General features: G+C 40.1%; 1 protein-coding gene across 1 annotated transcript in view; it reads right to left on the bottom strand.

Annotated features, from left to right (window-relative positions):
• Positions 1-27,518, bottom strand: part of LAMA3 (laminin subunit alpha 3) — a 249,144-nt gene that overhangs the window by 118,189 nt on the left and 103,437 nt on the right. The window contains exons 13-23 of the mRNA XM_072735102.1: positions 24,587-24,724; positions 22,096-22,142; positions 21,080-21,179; positions 20,324-20,376; positions 19,993-20,098; positions 19,162-19,261; positions 12,232-12,388; positions 7,217-7,349; positions 5,437-5,579; positions 3,233-3,330; positions 2,577-2,730 (exon numbers count right to left, since the gene is read on the bottom strand). Of these exons, the coding sequence (XP_072591203.1) occupies positions 2,577-2,730; positions 3,233-3,330; positions 5,437-5,579; positions 7,217-7,349; positions 12,232-12,388; positions 19,162-19,261; positions 19,993-20,098; positions 20,324-20,376; positions 21,080-21,179; positions 22,096-22,142; positions 24,587-24,724 (1,229 nt within the window). The remainder of the gene's footprint in view (positions 1-2,576; positions 2,731-3,232; positions 3,331-5,436; positions 5,580-7,216; positions 7,350-12,231; positions 12,389-19,161; positions 19,262-19,992; positions 20,099-20,323; positions 20,377-21,079; positions 21,180-22,095; positions 22,143-24,586; positions 24,725-27,518) is intronic.

The raw sequence follows: 27,518 nt of genomic DNA, 5'->3' as shown, positions 1-27,518 counted from the left end.
TTCTCAGAAAGAATAAAGAAGGGAAACTCAGGTGGCAGTAAGGGCCAAGGCTATGAATTAACAAAGAAATAGGACCAGAGCAGCCTTCATGGCATGTGTGTGAGACGAAGAGCTATAAGTAAATAAAGGAGGCCATTTAATAGAAGAAGTGAACAGGCAAACATAGAGAGGGAAAGGAAAGCTTCTGTGAGAGCCAGGTATCTCTGTCCCTCAAAGATTCCTAGGGGACATGAATGTACTCAGTTCTTGCCCTTGGAATCCTGACAGACCTCTCTGTATCACAGAAAAGGAAAAACTGTTCATATGAGCTAGGCTTAGTGGGTTTCTCTTTCAGCGCATGGTGCTGACTAGAACACATAATAGCAGTATGGCTAACAGTTACTAAGTGATCACTGTGTGCTGGGCATCACAACAAGAACCCATGGATTTTTTTTATTTAATATTTTTTCATGGATTATTTCATTTAATGTACTCATGATGTAGCTACTATTCTTATCTCCATTTGGTATACTAGTAAATTCAGACCTACAGAGATTTTACAGCTAGTTACTGATGACCCAAGACATGCAGGTAGTTTCACTCCAGAACAATCTTGAGCATCCAACTACACATGGTTTCCAAAATGGAAGATGGAGGGTGCCTAGGTGGCTCAGTCAGTTAAGCATCTGCCTTCAAATCAGGTCATGATCCTGGAGTCCTGGGATGGAGCCCTGTGTCAGGCTCTCTGTTCAGGGAGGAGCCTGCTTCTCTCTCTCCTTGCCCCCTGCTCATGCTCCTTCTCATGATCTCTTTCTCTCTTTCAAATAGAGTCTTAAAAAAATAGTGGAGGGGTTACTCTGCATTGCTCCAGGTGGCTAATGATAACAAAAGTTAGCCTACCTCTAGGAGAAAATTACTCCTCCATCAATTTAAATATTCAACAGAGGCTAAATAAATGTTTTATAAGGATAATTTTAAAAGGACTCTTTCACAGAAAGAAAAATCAAATGATTTCTCAGACCTCTTCTAAAGCCATTAATCTTTGAATTTTAGCACAATGATCTATTACAGCACTGTCCAATAGAACTTTCTGAAGTAGCAAAAATATCCTATAATCTGTGTTTTCCAATAAGGTGGCCACTAGACATATGTGGTTACTGAGCACTTGAAATGTGGCTAGTGCAATTGAGGAACAGCCTGTTTAGCTCTAGTTAGCTTTATTTAATTAATTTAAATTTATATAATCACATGGGCTGGTCACTACTGCATTGGACAACACAAGTCTGGAAGCATTTAAATAAAATAGTAAAACAGACTGTTAAGTAAAACTGGACTGCCCAGGGCTTAGTTTTATGCATTGTGCAAATATGACCCTGCCCAACACTTCAGTGCTGTGGCTCTGGGCTAAATTGGGGGCAAGGATACTTCCTGATGAGTCATCAGCATCATTTCCTGGAGGTTGGCCCTTCTCAACAGGAAATGTTCTCTGCTGTCTGGGGAACACACACACACAGTTGTGTATGTGTGCATATTTATGTATGTACATGCATGCATGTGTGTGTGTGTGTATTCACAGCATGGAGAGGGAGGGATACAGCAGACTGTTAGAACGGAGTGGAAATGAGATCATTAGTTTTTCTTTATGCATATGCATATTGCTTTACTTGTTATAACAAGTATACATATTTCTTTTTGCAAAAAAACTCCTCTACCTTTAAAATAAAATGAAATGAAGACTAAAGAAATATCCTTAAAATCCTATAACAGCTGCCCTGGAAATGTTAGCAATATAGTCACAAAAATGTACACATCTATATATCCAGGAAATATTCCTTAATCCCATACATGTCATCAGTCTGCACATTTAATCATGAACATTTTCCTCAAAGGTACAACACGGAGAATGCTGTAAAAAGTCAGGAATGGAAATGTTGTGAAGGAAAGTTTTTTTCAGTGTCTTTATTTCGAGGTGTTGCATTGTGTGTTCTTAGTCTTGATATACAGTACTTCTAACCCAACTCTTGAATCAGTAGAGTCTTACATTGTTTTAAGGCTTAAAAAACTCAGGGAAGAAAAGCAATGCCCGAACCTGTAGAAACCTGTCCTCTAAGTCATAAGCGAGGTGCCTTGGGAAGTAGCAGTTCCAAATTCTGAGCTCAGAGAATGTACTCATGATGTAGCTACTACTAAGCAGCCTTTACAAACTGCTTAGCCTGAGGGGCTGAACAGTCAGTGAGCATTGCATCCTTTTAGGGTAAGCTGTGTGGTTTCTGGAGGCCTTTTAGAAAGATCTTGCCCCGAATCAGGTAGAGCAGGATGCACCCTTATAAGTCTCAGGAATGCAAAGGAGAGAATTCTGTGATTGCCCATGTTCCTGTCCTGTCTCGAAAGTGCTCAAAGACTAATCTTACTATGCTCCATGTGGTGTACTGCCCAGCCACAACCTGGATCAGAGAACTCAGTATACCTATAATTAACACCTCTGAGAAATTCTTCCAGGTTTCCCTGAATTTGAGAAGCAAATGTGGCTAAGAGTTTTCAGCAGATGCAGACGGAGAGGTAGCAATAGCTTTGACAGTAAAAAAAGGCTGCCCCACCTCTCTCCCACTGAGGTCCGCCATGACTGGGTGTGCGGGGGTGGGCTGCCTCAATGCCAAGGGTCTTGGCTCACCATCAAGCAGGAAGTGTCTGGCCTCACAAGCCAGGGTACAGGGGAATCGGGTCACTGGCAAATGCTGGTAAAGCAAGCAACTTCAACAACAACAACAACAAAATACAGCAGTTACAACTCAGAACAAAACACAAATCAGAGTGCATCCCCAAAGGATTCCTTCCATCCTGTTCATTCATCATTCCTTCAACAAATTCTCCTACCAATTGCCTACTGTAGGAATCAGGTGGTAAATTTTCATTTGCATGAAGAATAAAAAAAAGGAAAGTTCCATCAACCCGGATTCTGTCTTAAGCCCTTCCCTTCAGCAGATGCATGACCCTGAAGCTGTTACTTAGTCAAGCATCCATATTTCTTTCTATGTGCTAGAGGGTGGGTGTCACTCTCCGTGCCAGCTACCGGGTGCAAAGTGCTTTGTGACTCTCGTATATAAGACAGTCGACTGCCTCAGAGAAAAACCACAATTAAATAATTATCCAAAGCATCTTGCTGCACTAGTGATGCTGAGGCCTCTCACAAATCCTTCCACCAAAAGTTCCTAATTTAGAGGACCTCGAGAAGCACCCCTGCCCCCATACTAACTTCTCCTGGGGAGGTCCTGAGTCGGCGCATGGCTGTGTGACTGGCAGTTGCAGGGAGGATGCCTCATAGTAGTCTCTGGGAAGCAGCACCAGGTAGTCCTAGTAAATGAAGACCAAAAGGAAAATTACTCATCTGGTGGTGGACTTTCTTTAGTAATAAAACAGTCAAGCATGCCAGTTAAGTTAATAATGACTAAAGGAAGCTCGAGACATTAAATTCTCCACAAAAGCTGCTTTATTCTACCCCCTGACTCACCAAAACACACAAAGCAACCTGTCGCAGGTGCTTCAAGCATTAGAGATAAGCATCTCAGGGTGAACGCTTTTGTATTCAAATCTCAGGGGAAATTTTACCATCTCTTCTAGACTGTGTATAAATTAAAAAATAAACAAAGATAATAAACTACCAACTGATGATCTGTTCCCTTGAAATACTGGATGCTTTCATCAACACATATCAGAATGCTTAATTGTGGATCATGTATTATGGCTTTTTACTCCCACACCAAAGCAACGCTTGCCTGGCATGGTATAAACGATGTTTTGTGATCCTGGTGAATCACAGGCTGAAACTGGCTGACTGCCTGTCTTAGGAGATGAGAGGAAGAATGTGTTCCATGGACTGTGCCAAATGAAGCCCACAGTGTAAATTCAGCTAAACAGCTCTTCAGGAAAGAGCAGGTCTCCAGGTTTCTGAGACACTGATGGTTTGACAGCTTCAGAGCAATGCTGGCATCACCGCCTATGTGCAGAGGGAAGGAGGAGGGATGTCTGCCACAACTGTGAAGATACTCATACACCAGCCATAAGGTTTTTTTCTCTTTAAGGTCCCTAATTTGTCCATGATGGAGAAAAAGAGAAATGCATGGAGAGGAAAAGTAGCAAATGGGGCTCAGTGGTCTACCATGGGGGTCTCACTACCCCAGTGGGCTTTAATTTAACAGTGGTTATTGTTCTCTTATTGAGTTTTCTCAGGTTGGGACCATAGCCCCTCATTGCTTTATGGTCCTATAGATCCTAAGAGAGTAAAGGTTGATAAGTAGGCATTCAATAAAATATCTCTAGAGAAAACGAGCTCATAACATGGAAGCATATATATGAGTCACTACACAACTGCACTGACTAAATGTCATCAAGTATCTTCCATGTCTATAGAGTAACATAATGACTTTCTTTCATTTATCCAACTTTGTACCCATTGTTGGCATCAATGAAAATTTCCTTGTCCTCATTTCTAACATCCATGAAAAATTCTAAAACTTCTATAAAGCAACAAAGCTTTCTACCAAGAAGATGCAAGAAAAATAGGGACTGAATGAATAGCATAAGCCTTCACACTATCTATCCTAAGATTCCAGATTTGGAAAGGACAGATATGGATAAACACCATCCCTATTACAGGGAAGAGATAACTGAGGCAGGCTTGGAGTTAAGAACTGCCTAAAATATGCTAATCTTGCCAATCAAAAAGATTGTGTCAGAAGGAAAAGCTTGCTGTTTTCCACTCTGACTGCCTGAAACCACGTGTTTGCCAAAGACTTTATTTTCAGAAGACCTTTTTTTTTTTTTTATAACATACCAATATCTCAGCAGTTTTCATCCCTTAATTACCCATGGATTCTCTGGCTATTCTATTAATGTGCAAGAACAGAGCTTTTCCCTTGATGCAAAGTTCTTTGTCCAAGGCCATCTGTCTGGTGAGACTATTGCCTACATTTGAAGTAGAAGGTAGGGAATGTCAGAGAAGAACTGGCTCTCCCTTCTTTTCTGCCATGAACAACTTCGATATTAGGATCTGCTTTTCCTGTAGCTTCTTCTGATTCATTCCACACAATTCCCAGAGAGACTGATTTTCTAAGATGTCCTTCTGATTCATAATGAAAAATCCCAAAGAAGCTTTTGAAGGGTGGGGACATATGCACATTAAGGTTTTGCATTTTTATTCTGATAACTTTGAGTCATTATGAGTTATAGTTGGTTTGGTTATTTTGTCTGAGAGCAGCTGGCTGAAGAATCTAAAGATATTTTGAGTTGGCTCTAATGCCATTTGAGGGCAAATATCACCATAGTTTCTTGTGTCTGAAAGGGAATTGCCTTTGATTTTAATATCTTAGGGTCTCTGTGGATCACTGTGGGTCACTGTGGGTGAGACCATCCTAAGGGGGGAAAAATCCCACATAACCCTCCACTCAGGAGGGCTCTTACCAGGAGGACTCCCTCTGATTTAATACAAGCAATCCATGTCCCTGGTGCAATTGAAAACGGGTCTGCCAAACCATTTCCAGGGATGGTGACAAAGGCTGGTACCTTACTCGGCAAGAAGATGACTTCTTTGCTTTGAGCAGCACCTGTCAGAAATAAAAAGAACTACCTAAGGCATTTGTCCAGCAATTACTGTTAGGATTTGGGATAATCAGTTTTGAATATTCAATTTACTTCTGAAAAGGTTTAAGATGGTTATTCATCATACTTACTGATCAAATGTATTGATTTTCTTTTTTTAATTATATGGATGCATCACATATGTATAAAACAGACCAGAAAGTTATTGATGTTAGCAGACATGATGTACCCTGGGATTGTGAGTACTTTCTAAATTTGCTAAGTGACTAAGTATTTTAATAAATGTAAACTGCTTAGAGAAGTTCATTGCACACAATCAATGCTCAATTCATTACATTTGACCTTAAATTATTCTTTTTATTTCTATTGAAAAACATGTATTTTTTCTGAAATAAGAAAAAGTTTTGGTTTTCTATTTGTTTTCAGGGTGCAAAGTTTTTCTTCTTCACAAAACAAATAGAAGACCTTCTATGAAAGTTCAGAAACAAACCAAACTGCTGTATCTGAGCACAACTGAGCCTTTTCATCAGAAGGAACATTTGCTCCACATCCTTGCATTTTCTCTACAAACATCCACTAGATCTAGGTTCAGAGCTCAAGGCAGTGCACGCAGCCTGAATGACCTTTGCTTCCTGATGGTGGGACTGGAAAGGTGAGGGATTACAGACCAAAAAGAAGGAGAATTTGGCACAACATGGACACTTGTATTTGGGAGGAGGTACAGGTTACTATAGGTTACACAGCCAGGGCCCCTGACTCAGGCATGAGGGCTCAGGAAAGGTGTCCCAGGGGACAGGAAAACAAACCACAGTGCATTCCACCAGTTTGAGTTCATGGGGAGCAAACCACTAATGAAACTGCCATCAAGGAGACATTGGTGTCTACGAGAAAGAGTCTGGGGTCAGAAGACTCCAGCTTGTCTACAAAGACCAGCTGTGCACTTGGGCAATTTACTAAAACCTGTTGGCTCTGTTTCCTCTTCAGTTCTCATCAGTTCACAAACTTATCTTGTGAGGAAATCAGTGCCAAAGTACTTTATATGTGATAAAGCAAGCTTCCTAGTTTTTTATATCATTCATCAACATCCAGCCTCATGATCTGGCTGCCACAACTTAAGAGCACCCTCACTGCCCCCAATGACTTTGCCATGGATGTTGAACAAAGATGTTTGTATTTCAATCTTAAATAGTAGATTTCTACTGGCACCATTTTGTGTCCATGTGAAATTCCTAGTGCTTCTTGGGATCTGTTGCCAGGAATGGTAGAAGCTCTAATTCTTGCAGAACAGACCTCCAGACCTTAGCTCTGACAGCACTGAGATCTGCCCTCTGACTATGCTTCCCTCTGCCCTTGGGAATTCCTCACCCCTCAATGAGGTTTGCATGTTCCTCTTTGTACCTCTCTTGGGCTTTGTGCTTTACAACATTCACCTTAAAAATTCCTCTCCTGACTCATCTCTCCTTGGACTATTTGGTTTGCCTGAAAAACTGGGAAAATTCAGGGCAGTAGGCCAAGCTCCCACCCTTAACAGACTACATCAGACTTTATCTTTTCTCTGGAGGTAACTTTGTGTGAAAATTGGAGAAAATGTTCCACGAAGTAATCATTTCTTAATCCAACAGAGGCTAGAAAATTTGCCTACCTGCCTCAGCCCAGGATGGATAAAGAGTCACGCGACCAGATACTGCTTCAGTTCCAGGGTTAATATATTTCAGAATAACATGAAACAAGGAGAGACTTGACTTCCCCACGTTCAACATGATCCTCACTTCATTCTGAAAAATACCAAAAAGCCAGACAGTATAGAACAGACAACTGGCTAAAAGAAATGCTGGCCAAACAGTGATTATACTCCATTTAACTTTCACTAGTGGGTACTACTGCTCGTGTGTACACACACTCACTTTCTCTCTCCCTCACACTCACTGACACTCAGCAAGCACCAAATAATTAACTCTGTGGCAGATGGAAATAGGCAGGCCTAACAATAAATCAAGAACACTTACAATTAAAGTTACAGTGAAAACCTGTTCCCTCAGCAACTGAGATCCTCTTTGGACCCTTCTGGAATCAGGCAGACAGAGTGAATATTAGCTGGACTAGTTTAAGGAAAGCCATAGTGACAGGGGCAACCACCATGGGCTGGGAGAACAAAAAGGCAGAAGAGAAGGAAAGATTTTATTTTAAAGATTTTTATTACTGATAAAATCTGGATGTAACTAAAATATGCCTAAGTCACATGCAATTGATCTCAATTTCTATCCATAAGAATGTGGGCTTTAAAAAAAATTATTTTATTTTGCAGCATGATGAGTGTACTCTAAAAAAAAAAAGATTTTATTTATTTATTTGAGAGAGAGAGAGAGAGTGCACAAGTAGAGGGGAGAGGCAGAGGGAGAAGGAGAAGCTCCCTGCCCACCAGGGAGCCCAATGTGGAGCTCAATCCTAGGATCCTGGGATCATGACCTGAGTTGAAGGCAGATGCTTAATCAACTGAAGCACCGAGGCACCCCCATGATGAGTGTACTCTTTAAACCTACTCACCTATTTAAGTCATCCCCTCACCCACTTCCCCTCTGGTAACCACCAGTTTGTTCTCTATAGTTAAGAATTTGTTTCTTGGTTTGTCTCTCTCTCTCCTTTTATTCCTTTGCTTGTTTGTTTCATTTCTTAATTCTACACATAAGTGAAATCATATGGTATTTGTCTTTTTCTGACTGACTTATTTTGCTTAGTGTTATACTCTCTAGATCGATCCACACTGTTACAAATGGCAAGATTTCATTCTTTTTATGGCTGAATAATATTCCATTCCAATAATAAAGAGGACAATCCAAGAAGAGGATGCAACAATTGTAAATACTTATACACCCAACATGTGAGCACCCAAATAAATAAAAACAGTTATTTACAAGCAAAGGAAATAATCAAGAGTAACACAATAATAGGGGACTTTAACATCCCACTTATACACTGATGGACAGATCATCCAAACAGAAAATCAACAAGGAAACTGTGGTTTTGAATGACACATTGAATGAGATGGATTTAATAGATATATTCAGAGCATTCCATCCTAAGACAACAGAATACACATTCTTTTTGACTGCACACAGAACTGTCTCTAGAATAGATCATATTTTAGGGCAAGTCTCAACAAATTCAAAAAGGTCGAAGTCATACTATGCACCTTTTCTGACCACAACACTATGAAACCAGAGATTAACCACAAGAAAAAATCTGGAAAGGACACAAATATATGGAGGTTAAATAACATACTACTAAACAATGAATGGGTCAGTCAAGAAATCAAAGAAGAAATAAAATACTACATAGAGACAAAGGAAAATGAAAACACAAAGGTCCTATTCTACGAGGGAAGTTTATAGCAACACAGGCTTATCCCAAGAAGAAAAATCTCAAATCAACAACCTAACTTTACCCCTATATAAGCTAGAAAAAGAATAATAAACAAAACTCAAACCCAGCAAAAGGAAGGAAATGATAAAGATTAAAGCAGAAATAAATGATACAGAAACTAAATAAACAAAACCAAAAAAACCAATAGAACAGATCAATGAAACCGGGAGCTTATTTTTTAAAAATATCAACAAAATTGATTAACCCTCTAGCTAGACTCACCAAAAAATAAAAGAGAGAGAGAGAGAGGAAACCCAGATAAACAAAATCACTAATAAAATAGAAGTAACAACAAACACCACAGAAATACAAACAACTATAACAGAATATTATGAAAACCTATATACCAACAAATTGGACAGCTTAGATGAAATGGATAAATTTCTAGAAACATATAACCTACCAAAATGAAAGCAGGAATAGAAAATTTGAATAAAGAAATATACCAGTAATTAAACTGAATTGGTAATCAAAAAACTCCCCAAAAAACAAGTCTAGGACCAGACAGCTTCACAGGCAAATCCTACCAAACATTTCAAGAAGAGTTAATGCCCTTTGTCAAACTATTCCAAAAAAAGAGACGAGGAAGGAAAACTTCCAAATTCAATCTATTTGATGACAGTATCACTTTGATACCAAAACCAGATAAAACACCACAAAAAAAAAGAACTACAGGCCAGTATCTCTGATGAACATTGATGCAAAAATCCTCAATAAAATATTAACAAACAGAATCCAACAATACATTTTGAAAAATCATTCAGCATGAATCAAGTGGGATTTATTCCTGGGTTGCAAGGGTGGTTCAGTATCTGCAAAACACTCAATGTGATACATCACATCAGTATAAGAAAGGATAAAAGCCATATGGTCATTTTGACAGATGCAGAGAGAGCATTTGACAAAGTACAACAACCATTCTTGATTTAAAAAAAAAAAAAACCCTCTGTAAAGTAGATCTAGAAGGAACATAAGTCAACATAATCAAAGCCTTATATGAAAAACGCACAGACAACATCATACTCAATGGTGAAAAACTGAGAGCTCTTCTGCTAAGGTCAGGACCAAGACAAGGATATCCACTCTCCCCACTTACTCAGCATAGGGCTAGAAGTCCTAGCCTCAGCAGTCAGACAACAGAAAGAAATAAAAGGCATCCACGTTGATAAGAGAGAAGTAAAACTCTCACTATTGGCAAATGACATGACACTCTATATAGAAAACCTTAAAGACGCCACTGAATGTGGGCTTCCTGACAGAACCCATCTCTAAGTGTTAGTTTCCATTTTGAAAAATAAAAATGCAAAAATGTATAAGGAACAAAGTTAGGAATGATTTGATGGACACTACTAAGTTCTCCTGCTGATGAAAAATATTTAGATAAACTCCATCATTTGAAATTCATTTCCTTTGTGGGATGCCTGGATGGCTCAGTCAGCTGTCTGCCTCCAGCTCAGGTCATGATCCTGGAGTCCTAGGATTGAGCCCCGCTTCAGGCTCCGGAGCTCCCTGCTCAGCGGAGAATCTGCTTCTCCCTCTCCCTTCACCCCTCCCTACCACTCATTCTCTCTCTCCCTCTCTCTGTCAAATAAATAAATAAAATCTTTTTTAAAAAAAGAAATTCATTTCTTTTTTTAAAAAAAATCCATAACTCTTCTAACACAAAGTAGTCATTCTTTCAAACTATAAACACCTGTGAGAAGATATCACCTTAACGAGACTGTCATTCACAGCCTATTATGACTTAATGGATGCCACTGTTTTTTTCTAAATAATGAAGGTCAGGTTGCTAAAGAAACTGAATTTTATATTTGGGAGAAGGAGAAAGCAGTGAGATCTTAAGATACTAGGTACTGTTGGGGTCACTGGGTGGCTCAGTCAGTTAAGCATCCAACTCTTGGTTTCAGCTCAGGTCATGATCTCAGGGTCATGAGATATAGTCCCATGTTGGGCTCTGCACTTAGTGGAGAGTCTGCTTGAGATTTTCTCCCTCTTCCCCTGTCCCTACCCTGTGGCTCATGTGCGCTCTCTATGTCTCTCTCTCTAAAATAAATAAATAAATCTAAAAAGGGGGGGATCCTAGGTACTGTTTGAGAAAGTAGCCTCATGGGGGACAATCAGACAAGAAGCCATATTAGAACCAATGATGGCTCCAAGAGAACTGCGACCCTGTCCCTGTTTCTCTAAGGAGTGGCTTACATAAACATAACAAGTATTAGTTCTGGATCTGCTAAGGACAAATATTGCATTACCATGGTCATCAATTTACTTCTTGTGCTGAATTTCTCCACTGAGAAACACAGTTTGAAGAAACCAACCTCAAAGAGAAATCCTGAGAACAAAACTTCTCAATGACTATACAGAAATACAGAAATTGTTAGTTACAAATATTGTATAAGTTCTAAAAATAATGAGAAAATGTGTAAATTCCATAACTCTTCCAACACAAAGCCAAGAGAGATGGATATGGTAGAGAAGAATGAAGGAAAGGAGAAACACAGAAAACAAAAATTAAAGATCACTAAAATTCCTCATTTATCTTAATTTCTACTCCTGTAGTAATTCAGAGTTTAAAGAGGCAAAAAAAATAAATAAATAAAAATCCACAGCACTGGTCAAATATTAACAACACACACATTATTGGAATTATTTAATTCAAATAATTTTTATTCTCTACAAATGTCTTTATTTCTTTTTCTCTACAAATGTCTTTAAAGAAAAGTGTCTCTTATGTTAAAATATAGACTAATCTCACTTGGGAAACAACTTCTTTTTTTTTAAAGATTTTATTCATGAGAGACATAAGGAGAGAGAGAGAGAGAGAGGGGCAGAGACACAGGCAGAGGGAGAAGCAGGCTCCATGCAGGGAGCCCAACATGGGACTTGATACCAGGTCTCCAGGATCATGCCCTGGGCTGAAGGCGGTGCTAAACCGCTGAGCCACCTCGGCTGCCCAGGAAACAACTTCTTATAAGAAGGCTTTAGAGATCAACACCACTTTAACCCTTTCTTCAACTGATTTGGTGACCAAATTAAATTAACAATAAACTGTGATATTGATACATATATTTATCAGTTAAAATCCAATCCTGCCCCACACTCCATCCATAGCCTGGAGAAAAAGAATCCTGGAGTCAGTGTGGGGAATGGTTTACCTTTTGGAGGAACTCACTGAGAGTGCTGTGGGTAAGTATATGCCCTACCCCACCATGAAGTAACTTCTTGCTGGCTACATACTTGTACTGAGGTCATTTGAGCATATCCTCTCCAGCTAAACTCAGGAAACTCCAGGGGATCAAATCCAAATCGAAGTTCTCTTCCATTAGGTGTAGTACCATCTTCAATTTCATACTTCATATGATGCAAATCCGGGAAATAGTAGTTGTTTTCAGGTCTTTTGTAAATAAAAAGTAAACGTGGATACAGCAAGTTATGTTCACTGATAGTCCAAATATTCTTTAATCTCAATAGCTACTACTAAAGAACTCCCACCAAATTGACAGAATACAATAAATAAGAAGAAATGAAAGAGCCACCCCTTTGCTTTTTCTTTAAATTATTGCTTTCATTCATGTAAACATTCACATAAAATATACCCAATACCTATCAGTCTAAGCAATAAAATGGGAAAAAATCACTTAGCACAACCCATAGTAGTAGCCTCCTTTAATATGTTCTAAATTGTTGTCAACAACTTAGCAAAATCAAATTAGCTTATTTACTATAAATTCATTTACTCATTAATGTATTTATATTCACTCATTACACAAATATTCATATATATGTGCCGGGTACTGTTGCTAAGTACCATTTATGCAACAGTGAGTGTGATATAAAATATTTCATATGCTAAGTTTACAAGCATATTTCATATGCTAAGTTTATATATAGGGAGATACATTTTTCTCCCTATATATATTTTTGAATCATTAAAATGACTTTTTTATGCCTTGTATTTTCTTAAGCTATAAGCCTATAAATGGATTCCTTTCAAGGGTCCAAACATGGTAGTCATAGAGAAGGATCAAAAATATTCCAATGCTTGTGTGACATTTCATATTCAAACAATTTGAAGTTCTTCAAAATGGCACATTTTGACAATCTAGTCACAAACTAATATCAGTAGACTTAAAGCCATTAAGATCATTTAGTCAAAGGAAATAAGAGGTCATCGTCCTATATCACAAGTAGAATTACAAATGCTTACAATTTCTCTGGAAGTGATATACAAAGGTCCTTAAAAATTGACCTAGTAATTCTACTTCCAGGAATATATTCTAAAGAATGATTTTACACATAGTGTCAAAGAATTAACATACAGGAATGTTTATAACAGTGAAAACCTAGAAACAACATAAATAGTTTAAATTTGTGTACAATTTTGAAATACAATTATTAAATCATTTAAAAATTATGAAATATGTAACCATTAATATTTCTGAAGACTAATGATAATGGAAAATGTCTGCAATATGATGTAAAGAAAACTTAAAAGCTTTACAACGAACATACATTACATCTATTATCACAAAAATTATTTAGAAAGCAAGGTGAAAGTGAATGCTTGTAAGAAAAATGAAGAATGCTCAAATAATATCATAAACAAACATTGGGAGGAATTTAATACAAAAAGACCAAACCTAGAGAAAAGGTGGTATGGCATCTTTGATGCTAGTTTTCTATCCTTTTATCCTAGCTAGAATTTACCACTGAATCAAAAGACAATTTCGTATGTATGTATTGGCTGTAATGTAAAAAAAAAAAAAAAAAAATCAATGTTTTTGCCTCTGGGTAGGTAATTTAATTCCTATGTGGTTGTATTATTTCTACCTGAAAAATAGCCAGTTGCCTACATAGTTGGAAAGAAAAAAACTTTTGCTGGTTAAGTGGGGGAAAGCTCACTTTATCAACAGGACGGTGAGAAGAGATAAAACCTAGGTGGAAATGTTTCTGAACCTATTTACAAAATTCCTCTGGTGCATCAGGTGCCTCATTAGTCTGCAGGGAAACACACCCTCAGACGTGTCCTCCTTTACATACCCTTTATTATGTGGCCCAGCAGTGATTGCCATTTAGAAATGACTGAAGAAAGCTCAGCTGGGTTGCTCTGGCTTTTAGAATTCAAATGCTGAAAACATCAAGGGAAAGAACTAAATACTGACAATTTAACTACACTAAAGATTTCTTTATTAATCTGTTGATAATGCAGAAGTAGTGAAAATGCTTGCAATTTAGAAGTTGAGTTTCATGGTTTCCAGCATATGATTAAAATCCAGAATATTAAAAATAAGTTTTTTCTTACCTCTACCAAGAGAAAATTATGGATAGATCATGGCTTCAAAAAAAATCTATATTGATCTAACAGATAATATTCAGAACATTCCACCCTAAAACAGCAGAATACTCATTCTTTTCAAGTGCACACAGAACAGTCTCCAGAACAGATCACATATTAGGCCACAAAATGAGCCTCAACAAATTCAAGAAGATTGAAGTCATACTATGCACCTTTTTTTTTTCTTTTCTTATTTTTTAAGATTTTATTTATTTATTCATGAGAGACACACACAGAGAGGCAGAGACACAGGCAGAGGGACAAGTAGGCTCCCTTCAGGGACCCCATGTGGAACTCAATCCCAGGGCCCTGGGATCACGCCCTGAGCCAAAGGCAGATGCTCAACTACTGAGCCACCCAGGTGGCTTTTTTGACCACAACACTGAAACTAGAGATCAACCACAAGAAAAAATCTGGAAAGAACACAAATATATGGAGGTTAAATAACATGCTACTAAACAATGAATGGGCCAATCAAGAAATCAAAGAATAAATAAAGTATTACATAGGGACAAAGGAAAATAAAAACACAAAGGTCCAAAATCTTTGGGATCCAGCAAAAGCTGTTTTAAGAGGGAAGTTTAACACAGGCTTACCCCAAGAAGCAAGAAAAATCTCAGATTAACAACCTAACATTACCCTTACAGAAGGTAGAAAAAGAACAAACAAAACCCAAACCCAGCAAAAGGAAGGAAATGATAAAGATCAGAGCAGAAATAAATGAAATAGAAACTAAAAAAACAATAGAACAGATCAATGAAAACAAGAGCTGGTTTTTGAAAAGATCAACAAAATTGATAAACCTTTAACCAGAATTGAGAGAGAGAGAGAGAGAGAGAGAGAGAGAGAAGTCAAATAAACAAAATTGGAAATAAAAGAGGAGAAAAAAAACCAACCATACTGAAATGCAAAGGATTATATGAGAATATTGTGAAAAATTATATTCCCACAAATCGGACATCTAGAAGAAGTGGATAAATTCCTAGAAACATATAATCTCTTAAAAAGGAATCAGGAAGAAATAGAAAATTTGAACAGACTGATTACCAGCAATGAAATTGAATCAGTAATCAAAATAAACTCCCAACAAACAAAAGACCAGGACCAGATGGATTCACAGATGAAATCTCTCAAACATTTAAAGAAGAGTTAATATCTATTGTTCTCAAACTATTCCAAAAAAGTGAAAGAGGAAGGAAAGCTTACAAATTCATTCTATGAAGCCAGCATTACCCCGATACCAAAACCAGGTAAAGAAACTAAACACACACACACGCGCGCACACACACATACACACGAGTGTGTACACATATACACACAAAACTGGAGGCCAATATCTCTGATGAACATAGTTGCAAAAATCCTCAACAAAATATTAGCAAACAGAATCCAATAATACACTAAAATAGCCATTGAGCACTATCAAGTGGGATTTACTCCTGGGATGCAAATCAATCAATGTGATATATCACATATGATAAAAACCATACGATCATTTCAATAGATGCAGAAAAAGCATTTGACAAAGTACAGCATCCATTTATGATAAAAAAAAAAACTCTTAACAAAGTAAGTTTACAGGGAACATACCTCAACATAATAAATGCATTATAAGAAAAACTCACAATAAACGTCATACTCAATGGGGAAAAACGCTTTCCCTTTAAGGTAAGGAACAAGATAAGGATGTCTGTCCACTCTCACTACTTTTATTCAACATAGCAATGGAAATTCTAGCCATAGCAATCATACAAAACAAGGGACTAAAAGGTATCCAAATTGGTAACGAAGAAGTAAAACTTTCGCTATTTGTAGATGACATGATACTATACAAAGACTCCCCTAAAAATTCCACCAGAAGACTATCAAAACTAATAAATGAATTCAGTAAAATTGCATTGCATTTCTATGCACTAACAATGAAGTAGCAGAAAGAGAAATTAAGAAAACAGTCTCATTTAAAATTACACCAAAAATAATAAAATACCTAGGAATAATCTTAACCAAAGAGATAAAGACCAGTGTTCCAAAAAATATAAAAGATTGATGAAAGAAATTGAAGAGGACAGAAAGAAATGGAAAGATATTCCATGCCAATGCGTTGGAAAAACAAATACTGTTAAAATGTCGGGATGCCTGGGTGAGGTTGAGCGCCTGCCTTTGGCTCAGGGCATGATCCCAGGGTTCTGGGATTGGAGTCCTGCAATGGGCTCCCTGCGGGGAGCCTGCTTCTCCCTCTGCCTGTGTCTCTGCCTCTCTCTATGTGTCTCTCATGAATAAATAAATAAAATCTTTTAAAAATATATTGTTAAAATGTCCTCTTTACCAAAATGATCTACATGCTTAATGCAATCCCTATCAAAATGCCAACAGCATTTTTCACAAAACTAAAACAAATCATCCTAAGTGTGTATGGAACCACAAAAGACCCCCAAATAGCTAAAGCAATCTCGAAAAAGAATGAAACTAGAGGTATCACAACTCCAGATTTCAATATATATTACAAAGCTGTAGTAATCAAAAACACTATGGTACCTGCACAAAAGTATGCACATAAGTCAATAGAACATAATAGAGAGCCCAGAAATAAACCAGTAATTCTATGGTCAATTAATCTTCAACTAAGGAGAAAAGAATATGCAATGGGAAATAAACAGTCTCTAACAAATGGTGTTGGGAAAACTGGATAGCTACATGTAAAAGAATGAAACTGGATTACTTTATTACACCATATACAAAAATAAACTGAAAATGGATTAAGGACCTAAATGTGAGACCTGAAACCATAAAAATCCTTGAAGAGAGCAGACAGTAATTTCTCTAACATCGGCCATAGCAATTTGTCTAGATATGTCTCCTAAGGCAAGGGAAGCAAAAACAAAAATAAACTACTGTGACTACATAAAAATATAAAGCTCTGCACAGCAGAGGAAGTAATCAACACAACTAAAATACAACCTACAGAATGGAATTTGAAAATGACATATCTGGATCCCTGGGTGGCGCAGCGGTTTAGCGCCTGCCTCTGGCCCAGGGCACAATCCTGGAGACCCTGGATCGAGTCCCACATCGGGCTCCCGGTGCATGGAGCCTGCTTCTCCCTCTGCCTGTGTCTCTGCCTCTCTCTCTCTCTGTGACTATAATACATAAATCAATAAAAATTTTTAAAAAAATGAAAATGACATATCTGATAAACAGATAGTATCCAAAATTTATAAATAATTTTACAACTCAACACCAAAAAACCACATAATCCAATTTGGAAAAGGAAGGAGACATGAACAGACATTTCTCAAAGAAGACCTGTAAATGGCCAGTAGACACATGAAAAGATGCTCCACATCACTCATCATCAGGAAAATGCAAATCAAAACCACAATGAAACTCACACCCATCAGAATGACTAAAATCAAAACCACTAGAAACAACAGGTGTTAGGCAGGATGTAGAGAAAAAGGAACCCTCATGCACAGCTGGTGGGAATGCAACTGGAGCAGCCACTGTGGAAAACAGTTCCTCGAAAATTTAAAAATAGAATTATCATATAATCCAGTAATTTCACTTCCTGCTATTTACCCCCAAAATAGGAAACACTAACTTGAAAAGACACATGCACCCCTATGTTTATAGCAGCTTTACTTATAATAGCCAAATAATGGAAGCAACTCAGTGTCCCTCCCTCAATAAATGAATGGACAAAGAAGACATGGTATATATACATAAAATAATATTATAAATATATATAAATAATATTATAAAATAATATTAACTACATATATATGTAGTGGAATATATATAGAAATATATACATAGTGGAAAAAGGAGTGAAAATCTTGCCATTTGCAACAACACTGTTGGAGCTAGAAGATGTAACACTAAGTGAAATGAATCAGTCAGAAAAAGACAAATACCATATGATCTTACATATATAGAATTTAAGAAACAAAACAAATAAAGAAAAAAGAGACAAGTAAAAAACCAGCCTCTTAGCTGTAGAGAACAAAATGGTTGTTACTGGAAGGGAGATGAGTGGGAGGTTGGGTAAAATAGATGAGGCAGATTAAGAGCATGCTTATCATGATGAGCAGAGTAATGTATAAAATTTTTGAATCACTATATTTTATACCTGAAACTCATACATCATTGTATGTTAATTATACTGAAGTTTTTTTTAAAAAAAAAATTAAATCTATAAATTGTTAAACATGACAGGACACAGAGACAGTACGCTGCCATACTTGTGACAGCCCCCACCACCCCCACCCCACCCCCACCCCACTCCCACCCCCGGGGAGCTCAGTCTCCACTTACTCCCTTGCTCCTCTAGTTCATTTGAATTAGCTCCTGCATGAGATGAGGGACTTCATCTCGTTTCTAGAGTTTTCTTCCCATTCCTTCCAGACGCACCCAGGGTAACACAGCTGGCCTCCCCTCGCCTTCTGTAGGGGTCCCAAGGGAGGAGTTGGCACTAACTCTTCTTGGCCCAGGCACCTGCCCATCTGTTGGGCCCTCCACGTTGTCTTTTACATGGAGGTTCAGCCATGGGAACCCACCTCAAGCATCCAGCTCTAGTCTTGTCCACCTGGCTTTTTGCACCTGTGGGAACTTTCCATGAGGCAGCTCTGTAACCTACAAAATGGATGTCTTTAGAGCAACCTTACCTCCTGCTTTAATTGGGCCCACTGACAAGTGTCCAGATTTCAAATGACAGTACGGCTTCATGTGCCCTCTCTCCTGGGGACGGCTTATCTCATCACCAGAACTGTCCCCACAGATGGGACTGCGAGCCTCCCATGACATCAGTATGGGAGAAAACCTCCCTGCAGACTCACCGTTGGCACGCCTTCCCCACGACATGTTCTCGGCAATGGCATCCTCCAGAGGGCCCGCTGCACATGGGAGTGACCGCTCCACCAATGTCACACTGACACCCTGAAGGTCGGGAAACAACAGCAGTGACCCATCAGAGCATCTCTATGCTGAAGCTTCCCCTCCTTCTACAAGAAGCAGAAATCGGTAAGGCCAGGGCTGCTTCTTACCCCTGCCACATCTGATATCCAGCAGATGTTCGAAATAGGTAGGGACCTCCCACACAAAGATGGGAGGAGCCCCCCCAAAGTCTACTTGTAAGCTGGAGGTACACTTGGAGGTCAGCTCCGACACTGCTGTCCAGTGTAATGGGCTAGGAGCCAGAGAGCTAACATGATTGAGCAGCACGGTGCTCTTGTAAACAACGTCTGCTCATGAGAGCCTGTGGAAGGAATATAACAGTAGCCTTGTGGGGCCACACGCCTGCAGGTGTATTATTTAACACAATATTACCTCTAAAATATGGTGTAAGCTGTTTTAATCATACAAAATATACCTTCAAAATGACTAAGTCTTGATGTTATTTACGAAATTAACAGATGACTCCCCCTCCGTCCCAATTATGTTTTCTGTAATTAAACCAACAATGTTTTGGTAGAAGAAAAGTGGAAGCAGCCCCAACTGCAATTTGTTACTAGTCTCAACTGAGTATTTGGCCAAATTCCCTGGATAGGGTTTTTAAATCCCATCCCATCAGAAAGACTGCAGGAAGCCAAGGGAATTCAAGAAAGATGATCGGGACAGTCTCTGCCCATCAAAGCTGGCTTTCTGCAGGACCCACTGGAAGTATTTACCTTGACACCCAAAGTAATTGCTCTTTTTCAAAGCAAAATATCCATCTTCACATGTGTCACAGGAATCGCCACTGACATGGGACTTGCAGTGACAGTCACCATCTCGCTGCAGAATAAGCCAGATGACAACATTTGGTAAAATCACACAATTTGCTAATCTTCAAGATTTTAAAACTAACTCATTGTATAACGTGAGGCGAGGATCTGAAGACATTCAGAGAGATATTAGCATGCCCTGTATGATGACAGAGGCACTAATGTCCTCCCACAGACACCCCCAACATCAACTGCTCTAACATCTCACTGGTTTGCCAACAATCGGCCCGCTTACCTGCCCACACTCTCCGATTCCACTCACTGTCCCCGCCACGTGGCACTGGCATTCTGTGAAGAAAAGAGAGCGTCCTTGGACCAAGGTTGCACAAAGGACAGCCTTTGGCTCTGGAAACGTGACACAGCAGCAATCCTAAATGTGTGGTCACTTTCAGGCATGCTTCAGCAGAATTCCAGTTTGCTCCACTGAAGCCTAAAATAGGACTGCTTTCCGGGGTCAGCAGAACCACCAGATCAATACCATCTACCTACGAGAAGTAATGGCTAGTTTATGACCACTCTGACACAAAGGCTGCAGTATCATGGATTTTTAAATGATTCCAAGGTCAAGGTCATTACTGATATGTTCACATGAAAACATACTCTATTTTAAGGACACATCTGCTCCACTTAGCCAACTTTAGCTTGGTGTTTTTAAGTTTTTATCTTGACTTCAATCTAAGCATAAAATGAAAATAAAATCAAACCCAAAAGAGGCGTTTATAAAAAGTAAGGCAATATAAACCATTTATCAAGTGGCTGCCTTTGCAAACAACAAAATACATATGGAAACAGGATATAAATCCCTTGCCGAGATTTTCAAAATGACAGAAGTTCTGCCAAAAGTAGGGGGAGAAACATCAAAACGTTTACACGAAATTCCAGACAAATTGAACTTATTAAATAAATAGCTCTTTTGTGGGTTTAGTCACTGAAACAGAGAAAATTAAGAGGAATTTGCAATATAGTAAGTTATTATGCATAAAAACCTTACCTGAACACCCATTGGGGTTTTCTTTGGCCAGATTCCAATATAACGGTTTGCAGATGCTACAAGAAGGACTTTCAGCATGAGGCTTGCATTGGCAATATCCCTTTGAAAGAAAATCAAACTAACACTTGACATCTCAAAATTAAGACATGTTTTCAAACATATGTTCTGAACAAAACTTGTCAGAGAATTATATTTTGGCCATGAAAAGTAAATTAAGTGTAACCAGAGGGAATAAAACTGTACTGCGTTGATTTCCGCAAACTGCTCATGGCTTTTGTTTTATTCTTCATTTATTTTTTTTCTACACATAATCCATAATTGCGGTTAAAACAAAATTGGAAAATACAGAAAAAGAAACATGGAAAAATCATTTTATTTTTAACAATTATCTGTTGATTCTATTACAGTACAAACTACTCATTTAAATGGAAAAATATCAGGGGCAGCTCAGGTGGCTCAGCCGTTCAGTGCCGCCTTCAGCCCAGGGCGTGATTCTGGAGACCGGGAATCAAGTCCCACGTCGGGCTCCCTGCATGGAGCTTGCTTCTCCCTGGGCCTGTGTCTCTGCCTCTGTGTGTGTGTGTGTCTCATGAATAAATAAATAAAATATTTTTAAAAAATAATAAATGGAAAGATATCTGAATATTTAACATTTTGAGGTTCAGTCGAGAATGATGTTTATCTGAAAGTACTTTTGTAATGCGCAAGGGTCCCTGACTCATTATAAGGATGCAGAACCTCTCTTCCTCTGTCCCTCGAATGCCTGGAGGTCCACCATCTCCAGGCTTGAAGCTAAGACAAATAATTTCTAAAGCACTTAGAAAACTAACTGGAACACCACAATATTCACAGTATCACATATGCACTTTGACGAAGAGCAATGACCACTTTAGCAATTTGGATTCAGGTCTTATTTTAATTACTTTTAATTTCAGGAAGCTCCTAAGTGCATTCGTCTGTAATATGGATCAAAATACATCAGTCAGAATTGTAACCTTTGGTATGCTTCTACTTACCAAACTGGAGTCCAGGGTACCGGCTGGGTCACAGATACTTCTGGAACCTGTACATGATTTAGAAACATATTAAACGCCTGGTGTTTTTATGTCTGCCTGTCTCTTGGTTTGTTTTATTTGTTTTTAAAAAGAATGCATCTATGTGTGTATTTCTTGATAGATGGACTTCTCATGTAACTCAGAAAAAGGCACACCCTGATAACCGTTACGCTCCTTAATCCCCGAATCACTTTTTTTGCCACTTAACTCCATTCCCTGCCTACTATTTAAAGTTCATTTCTGACTGATGGAGACTAGGGAGAGGAGATTCTAGAATTTGGAACATCTTTAAGATTATCCAGAAGGGGGCAATATTGTACCAACAGACTTTTTAATTGCCCATTAAGTAGAAGTTAACAGAATGTGTAAGTACATTTTTTAGTCAATCAAGATTTAAATCTTTAATATTCACAATCCTCTTGTTCCCCACCTGTACTAAAGTTATTTCTAAAATTAATTAGTTTGTTTTCCTGCCTAAGTCAATACAGTATTACAAGCCCAATATAAACACTCTTCAATAAAGTGGGATCTTGCAATGTCTCAGTATTACTATTACACAGCAGTATTACTACTATAAAGGAAGAGGGTTTGGGTAAGCCTGCCCTAAGCCTAGTTTTCCCAATAATTTAAATGACCTCATACTATGATCTGGTCTTCTCATTAAGTTTTTCCTTAGACATTTTGCCATTGTCTCCTCTTTGTTTCCTTCAGCTTGTCCTTTGATGACTTCATGTGTCTCTTTCTGTTTTGATGTTTCCTCACATTCCTTCTTCCGTAAGAGTAAATACATCCTTCCCTCTCTTTGCTGGTTTTCAACCTGGCCATGCCCTGCCTTTGGCTCCTGCCCAGGCTGACCACTGCCACCATTTGACTCTGGAGGATTTATTGTGACTGTCGCACTGTGTGTACCCACCCCCCACACACCCCTTGCCCAGAAACCACAATGCTTCCTCCCACTCCTCACCCGCTGGAGGTGAACAGACACACCCAGGACAGCCTTGCACTCTGGGATCCTTCAGGCCTTCTCAAAAGCAAACTGCCCCCTCTGGCTACCGGCTACAATTTCTACTGGCAAGAAAACCTGGTGTCTTGAGGATACTGGTGAGTAAAGTTCTGGGGAATCAAGTTGGTGCTGTGGCCCTGTCTCCACTCAGCTCTGATGGCAACACTCAAAGAGTTACCAAGAGCAGGAAGGAGTCAGAGAAAACCATATTCTCCAAGTGGAAAGTCTGGTGCAGCCTTCCTCAAACATCTCTTCTCAACAGAGAAAGAGGCTCTAAAGCAGCTGCAGGAGCTCCTTAGCACTGGAGCCTGCGCACCCCAGAGAACACAGGGAGATTCCACGGGCATCTTACTTCTGCACCGTCTCCCACTCTCTCACTGGCTCCTATCAGTGGGGAGGGGGTAAGTAGTTAGGATGCCCAGTGACAGTGACAGTGTTTCCTCCCTTGGCTCTAGGTCACCCTCTTCCCCTTGCACCCATGCTATGTGAGGACAATGCCCCTAGGAGGCCAGAGCGGTGAGGAGAGAGGGGCAGAAACACAGCAAAGGTCTTGCTCTCCCCTTGCACCCATGCTATGTGAGGACAATGCCCCTAGGAGGCCAGAGCGGTGAGGAGAGAGGGGCAGAAACACAGCAAAGGTCTTGCTCTGCCCTCCAGCAAGGGGACCTACTAAAATCACCCCTCAGGGTATTATGGAGCAACCAGCATCAGTGCTGTGAGCCTGGAACCAGAGAGAAGCCAGGATGCTTTGAGAAGGGGTCAAGGAACACTTGGTGTAGCTAAAAGGGGTTCACGTTTGCCATACTGCTATACACAGAGAACTGACATGCAAACCAAGAAGTATAAATTTAGAACACGTGGGGGGCACGTGGGTGGCTCAGTGGTTGAGTGTCTTCCCTTGGCTCAGGTCATGATCCAGGGGTCCTGGGATCAAGTCCTGCATCAGGCTCCCCTTAGGGAGCTTGCTTCTCTCTCCACCTATATCTCTTTCATGAATAAATAATCTTTTTTAAACATTTTTTAAATTTTTATTTATTTATGATAGTCACAGAGAGAGAGAGAGAGAGAGAGGCAGAGACATAGGCAGAGGGAGAAGCAGGCTGCATGCACCGGGAGCCCGATGTGGGATTCGATCCCAGGTCTCCAGGATCGCGCCCTGGGCCAAAGGCAAGCGCTAAACCGCTGTGCCACCCAGGGATCCCCCAAATAATCTTTTTAAAAAATTTAGAACACCTGGGAATTAACAAAATTTTTTTTAGGAATAAGTCATTTCTGGATTCCTTTGAGGATGCGTATCTGATACATGCATTTTCAGTGGACTCAAACTCAGGGAGGAACCAGGCAGATGAGGGTCAAATGTGTAGGGTGACTAGGGGTCCCCTGGGCTTGTCTGGGCTGCACACATACCAGAGAACAACCCGCCCTCTGGCATTTTGATGTCTTCCCTACCTTGGCAGTGAGGGAAATCATAGGCTCCTGAGAGACACCTGTCACACCGCTGTCCTGTAATCCCCGGCTGGCATTCACACTGTCCCGTCACTGGGTTGCAGGGCGTCTGGTAGGAGCCAAGGACTGAACACTGGCAGGCTGAATGAAAAGACATCAGTCAGACCAGGACTGTGGGATACGGGACCTGGATAGAGAGAGCATGGTGGTGGGCCAGAGAAACCCAAATGCAAGTTCCCGCTACAGGATTTGTTCAGAGAGGCACAGTAGTTATGGCCAAACCAGAGCATTTACCACCATTCCACCCTCCTACTTCATATTCATCCATCGAGCAGACTTTGGTTGAAGGCCTACTATGTTCAGTGGTACCAGGACTAGATGTGGGGGTGGAGGTAATTAAGAAAAATACACAGTCCCTGACCTCAGAGAGCTAAAAAATCCAGAAGAGGAGCTAGGGAATTATTGACATAATATGAAGCACCTCCCTTGCCCCCACCGCAGCCAAGAAACTGTAAGAGAAATGAAGAAACATGCTAATGCCACTCAGCCTGCTCTTGGCAGACAGCGGGACAAGGACTCTGGTTTCTTACTGCCATCTGGGTCAGCATTGTTTCATGGGCCTATCTGCAGAGATCATGTGCTTACCAAGGGGCTCATTATTGAGGAAATATTCTTAGGTTCTGCAATGGTTAATTTTTATATGCCAACTTGGCTATGCTATGAAGCTTAGATATTTTGCCAACACCACTCTATATATTGCTGTGAAAGTTGTTTTTTTTAAAGATGTCATTAATATTTCAATCAGTTGACCTTGAGTAAAGCAGATCACCCTCCACAATGAGGGTAGACCTCATCCAATCATTTGAAAGCCTTAAGAGAAAGACAGAGAGTCCCAAGGAAGAAGGAACTCTGCCCTCGGATTTGAGCTGCAGCATCAATCCTTCCTGGGTCTGTAGCCCACCAGGCTGCCTTGCAGATTTTAGACTCTCTAGCCCCCACAATCATGTAAGCCAATTCCTTAAAATAAATCTCTCTCTCTCTACACACACACACACACCCTATGGGTTCTGTTTCTCTGGAGAGCCCTGATTAACATAAGCTTTCTGCTATTTCTGTCTTAAAGGAAAGTGAATGAGGAAACACTGGCAGGCAGTTAGGGCAGCCCAGCAGTGGCAGCTCCAATCAACATAATGTGGAAGACATGGCCCCTGGCTCCTCAGGCCGCAGAGGCTGTCCACGGAGCCTCAGGAGACACAGTGACCCTCCAGAGGTGAAAACAAAGACCCAGTACATACGTTGTTTTACATCATGAATTACTCAATCTGGCATCACAGGTCTCATTTCAATCCAGCTAGCAGTGACAGCTGCCAAGTTCCAAACCCAAACCTCAACAACAGCAGACCCTCTTGGAAATACTATAATGTCTCACAAACACTTTCATGCTGCTCGGTGTATCGGTCCAGGTCCTTGGAAGTTTCGGGAGTTTTTTTTACCTCCCATCTATTCCTCATTGTTTCAGCTTTAAGACATTTTTACTCCCAAAGAGTATAAAAAATAATGACCATAAAGCTCCAAAGGGACACGGAATGTGTCTGTTGTGCTCCTTCGATGGCTTCCAGCATCACATACAGCCCTGGACCCAGTAAGTGCCAAATAGATATTTGCTGATTGAAAGAATAAGCAATGCCTGAAGTCTTCCTGAGGTCCACACTGTGTAGGCTGCTGGCACACATTCCCTTACTGAATCTTACAGCCCTGCCATGAGGCAGGTATTGTATGGGTAACGCCACCCTCTTCTCCATCAGTAAACAAGCTCATGGGGTGTGGTGGGGCTCTACTGATGCCATGTAAATCATAAGGTGAACACTGCATCTTACTGCGTCCGGGACTTGGAGCTTTTCCTTCTGTTGGAAAAGCAGGCTGGCACCTTCTCTAGTCAAAGCCACAAAGCCAACAGTCAGCTCCACTTGTCACCACCCACCTCTCTGGTTAACAGGGCATAGAGCAGATTAAATCTTCAGAAAGTCCTCAGGTCTCTTCTAACCAACCACCTCAATGTTCTCCCAGGTGAAAATTGAATTACGAAGTGGAGTCAGTTCAAGACCCAGTCTCACCCATGCTCAGCCCTAGGGTTTTTTTCCCCTCCTAGAAGAGTGGGGCAGGGTCTCCTGGGAGTGTCCCCAGCCCTAAACCTGCCCTGCAGTGCCAACCACCATTAGCTGGAGCCACATGGCCTCTTCTCTTGGCTAGTTTTGTCTGATTCATGGGACTATGCTGACAGGTAGAAGGAGGTTAATCTTGCACTGGCAACCTATTTAGGGGAGTTTTCTAAGGAAAGACCTGTCACCACCTCCCAAGGACTACAGCAAACCCCAATGGGGACATTTCCTGGCCATGGGTCAGGTCCGTGTGGTTGAGGTTTGGGGTCAGCTGCACTCGGCGCCTCTTTGGTTCCTAGTCATGGGAGGACCACTTGTTTCCACAGCCCACATCCTCCTAGGCTCTATTCTAAGTGCTGACTAGTTGCTGCCCCGCAAACTGTACCAGGAAAGGAAGGGAGAGGGAGAAGGAGAAACATGAAAGAGAGGAAAGCAGGAATAAGGAATAGGATGGAAGGAAAAGGGGGGAGGGGTATTGGGAGGAGGAAAAGTGGGGAGTAAACCCTTCAAACGATCACGTTCACTGAGAGAATTACAGGAGTTGCTGTAGTTGAAGATAAAGAGGTGACCAGACATCAATGTAAACACAAGTTTTAAACATGTAAAGACAGTTATCCAGGGTGGTCTCCTATCTATGATTTGACTTTCACCTATGAAAAAACTTCAGGGCACTTGTATGAGTCAGAATTAAAATGAGAAGAATACAGCATTGTACTTAGGCAAGTCTGGAACAAATTAAATTAATGCAAAACATGAACACAGAACCACAACTGGCA

The sequence above is a fragment of the Vulpes vulpes genome, chromosome 13, assembly GCF_048418805.1.
Source record: "Vulpes vulpes isolate BD-2025 chromosome 13, VulVul3, whole genome shotgun sequence".
NCBI classification, from domain to species: Eukaryota; Metazoa; Chordata; class Mammalia; order Carnivora; family Canidae; genus Vulpes; species Vulpes vulpes.
The sequence above is the reverse complement of the archived record's forward strand: the minus strand, read 5'-3'. Positions and strand labels throughout refer to the sequence as shown.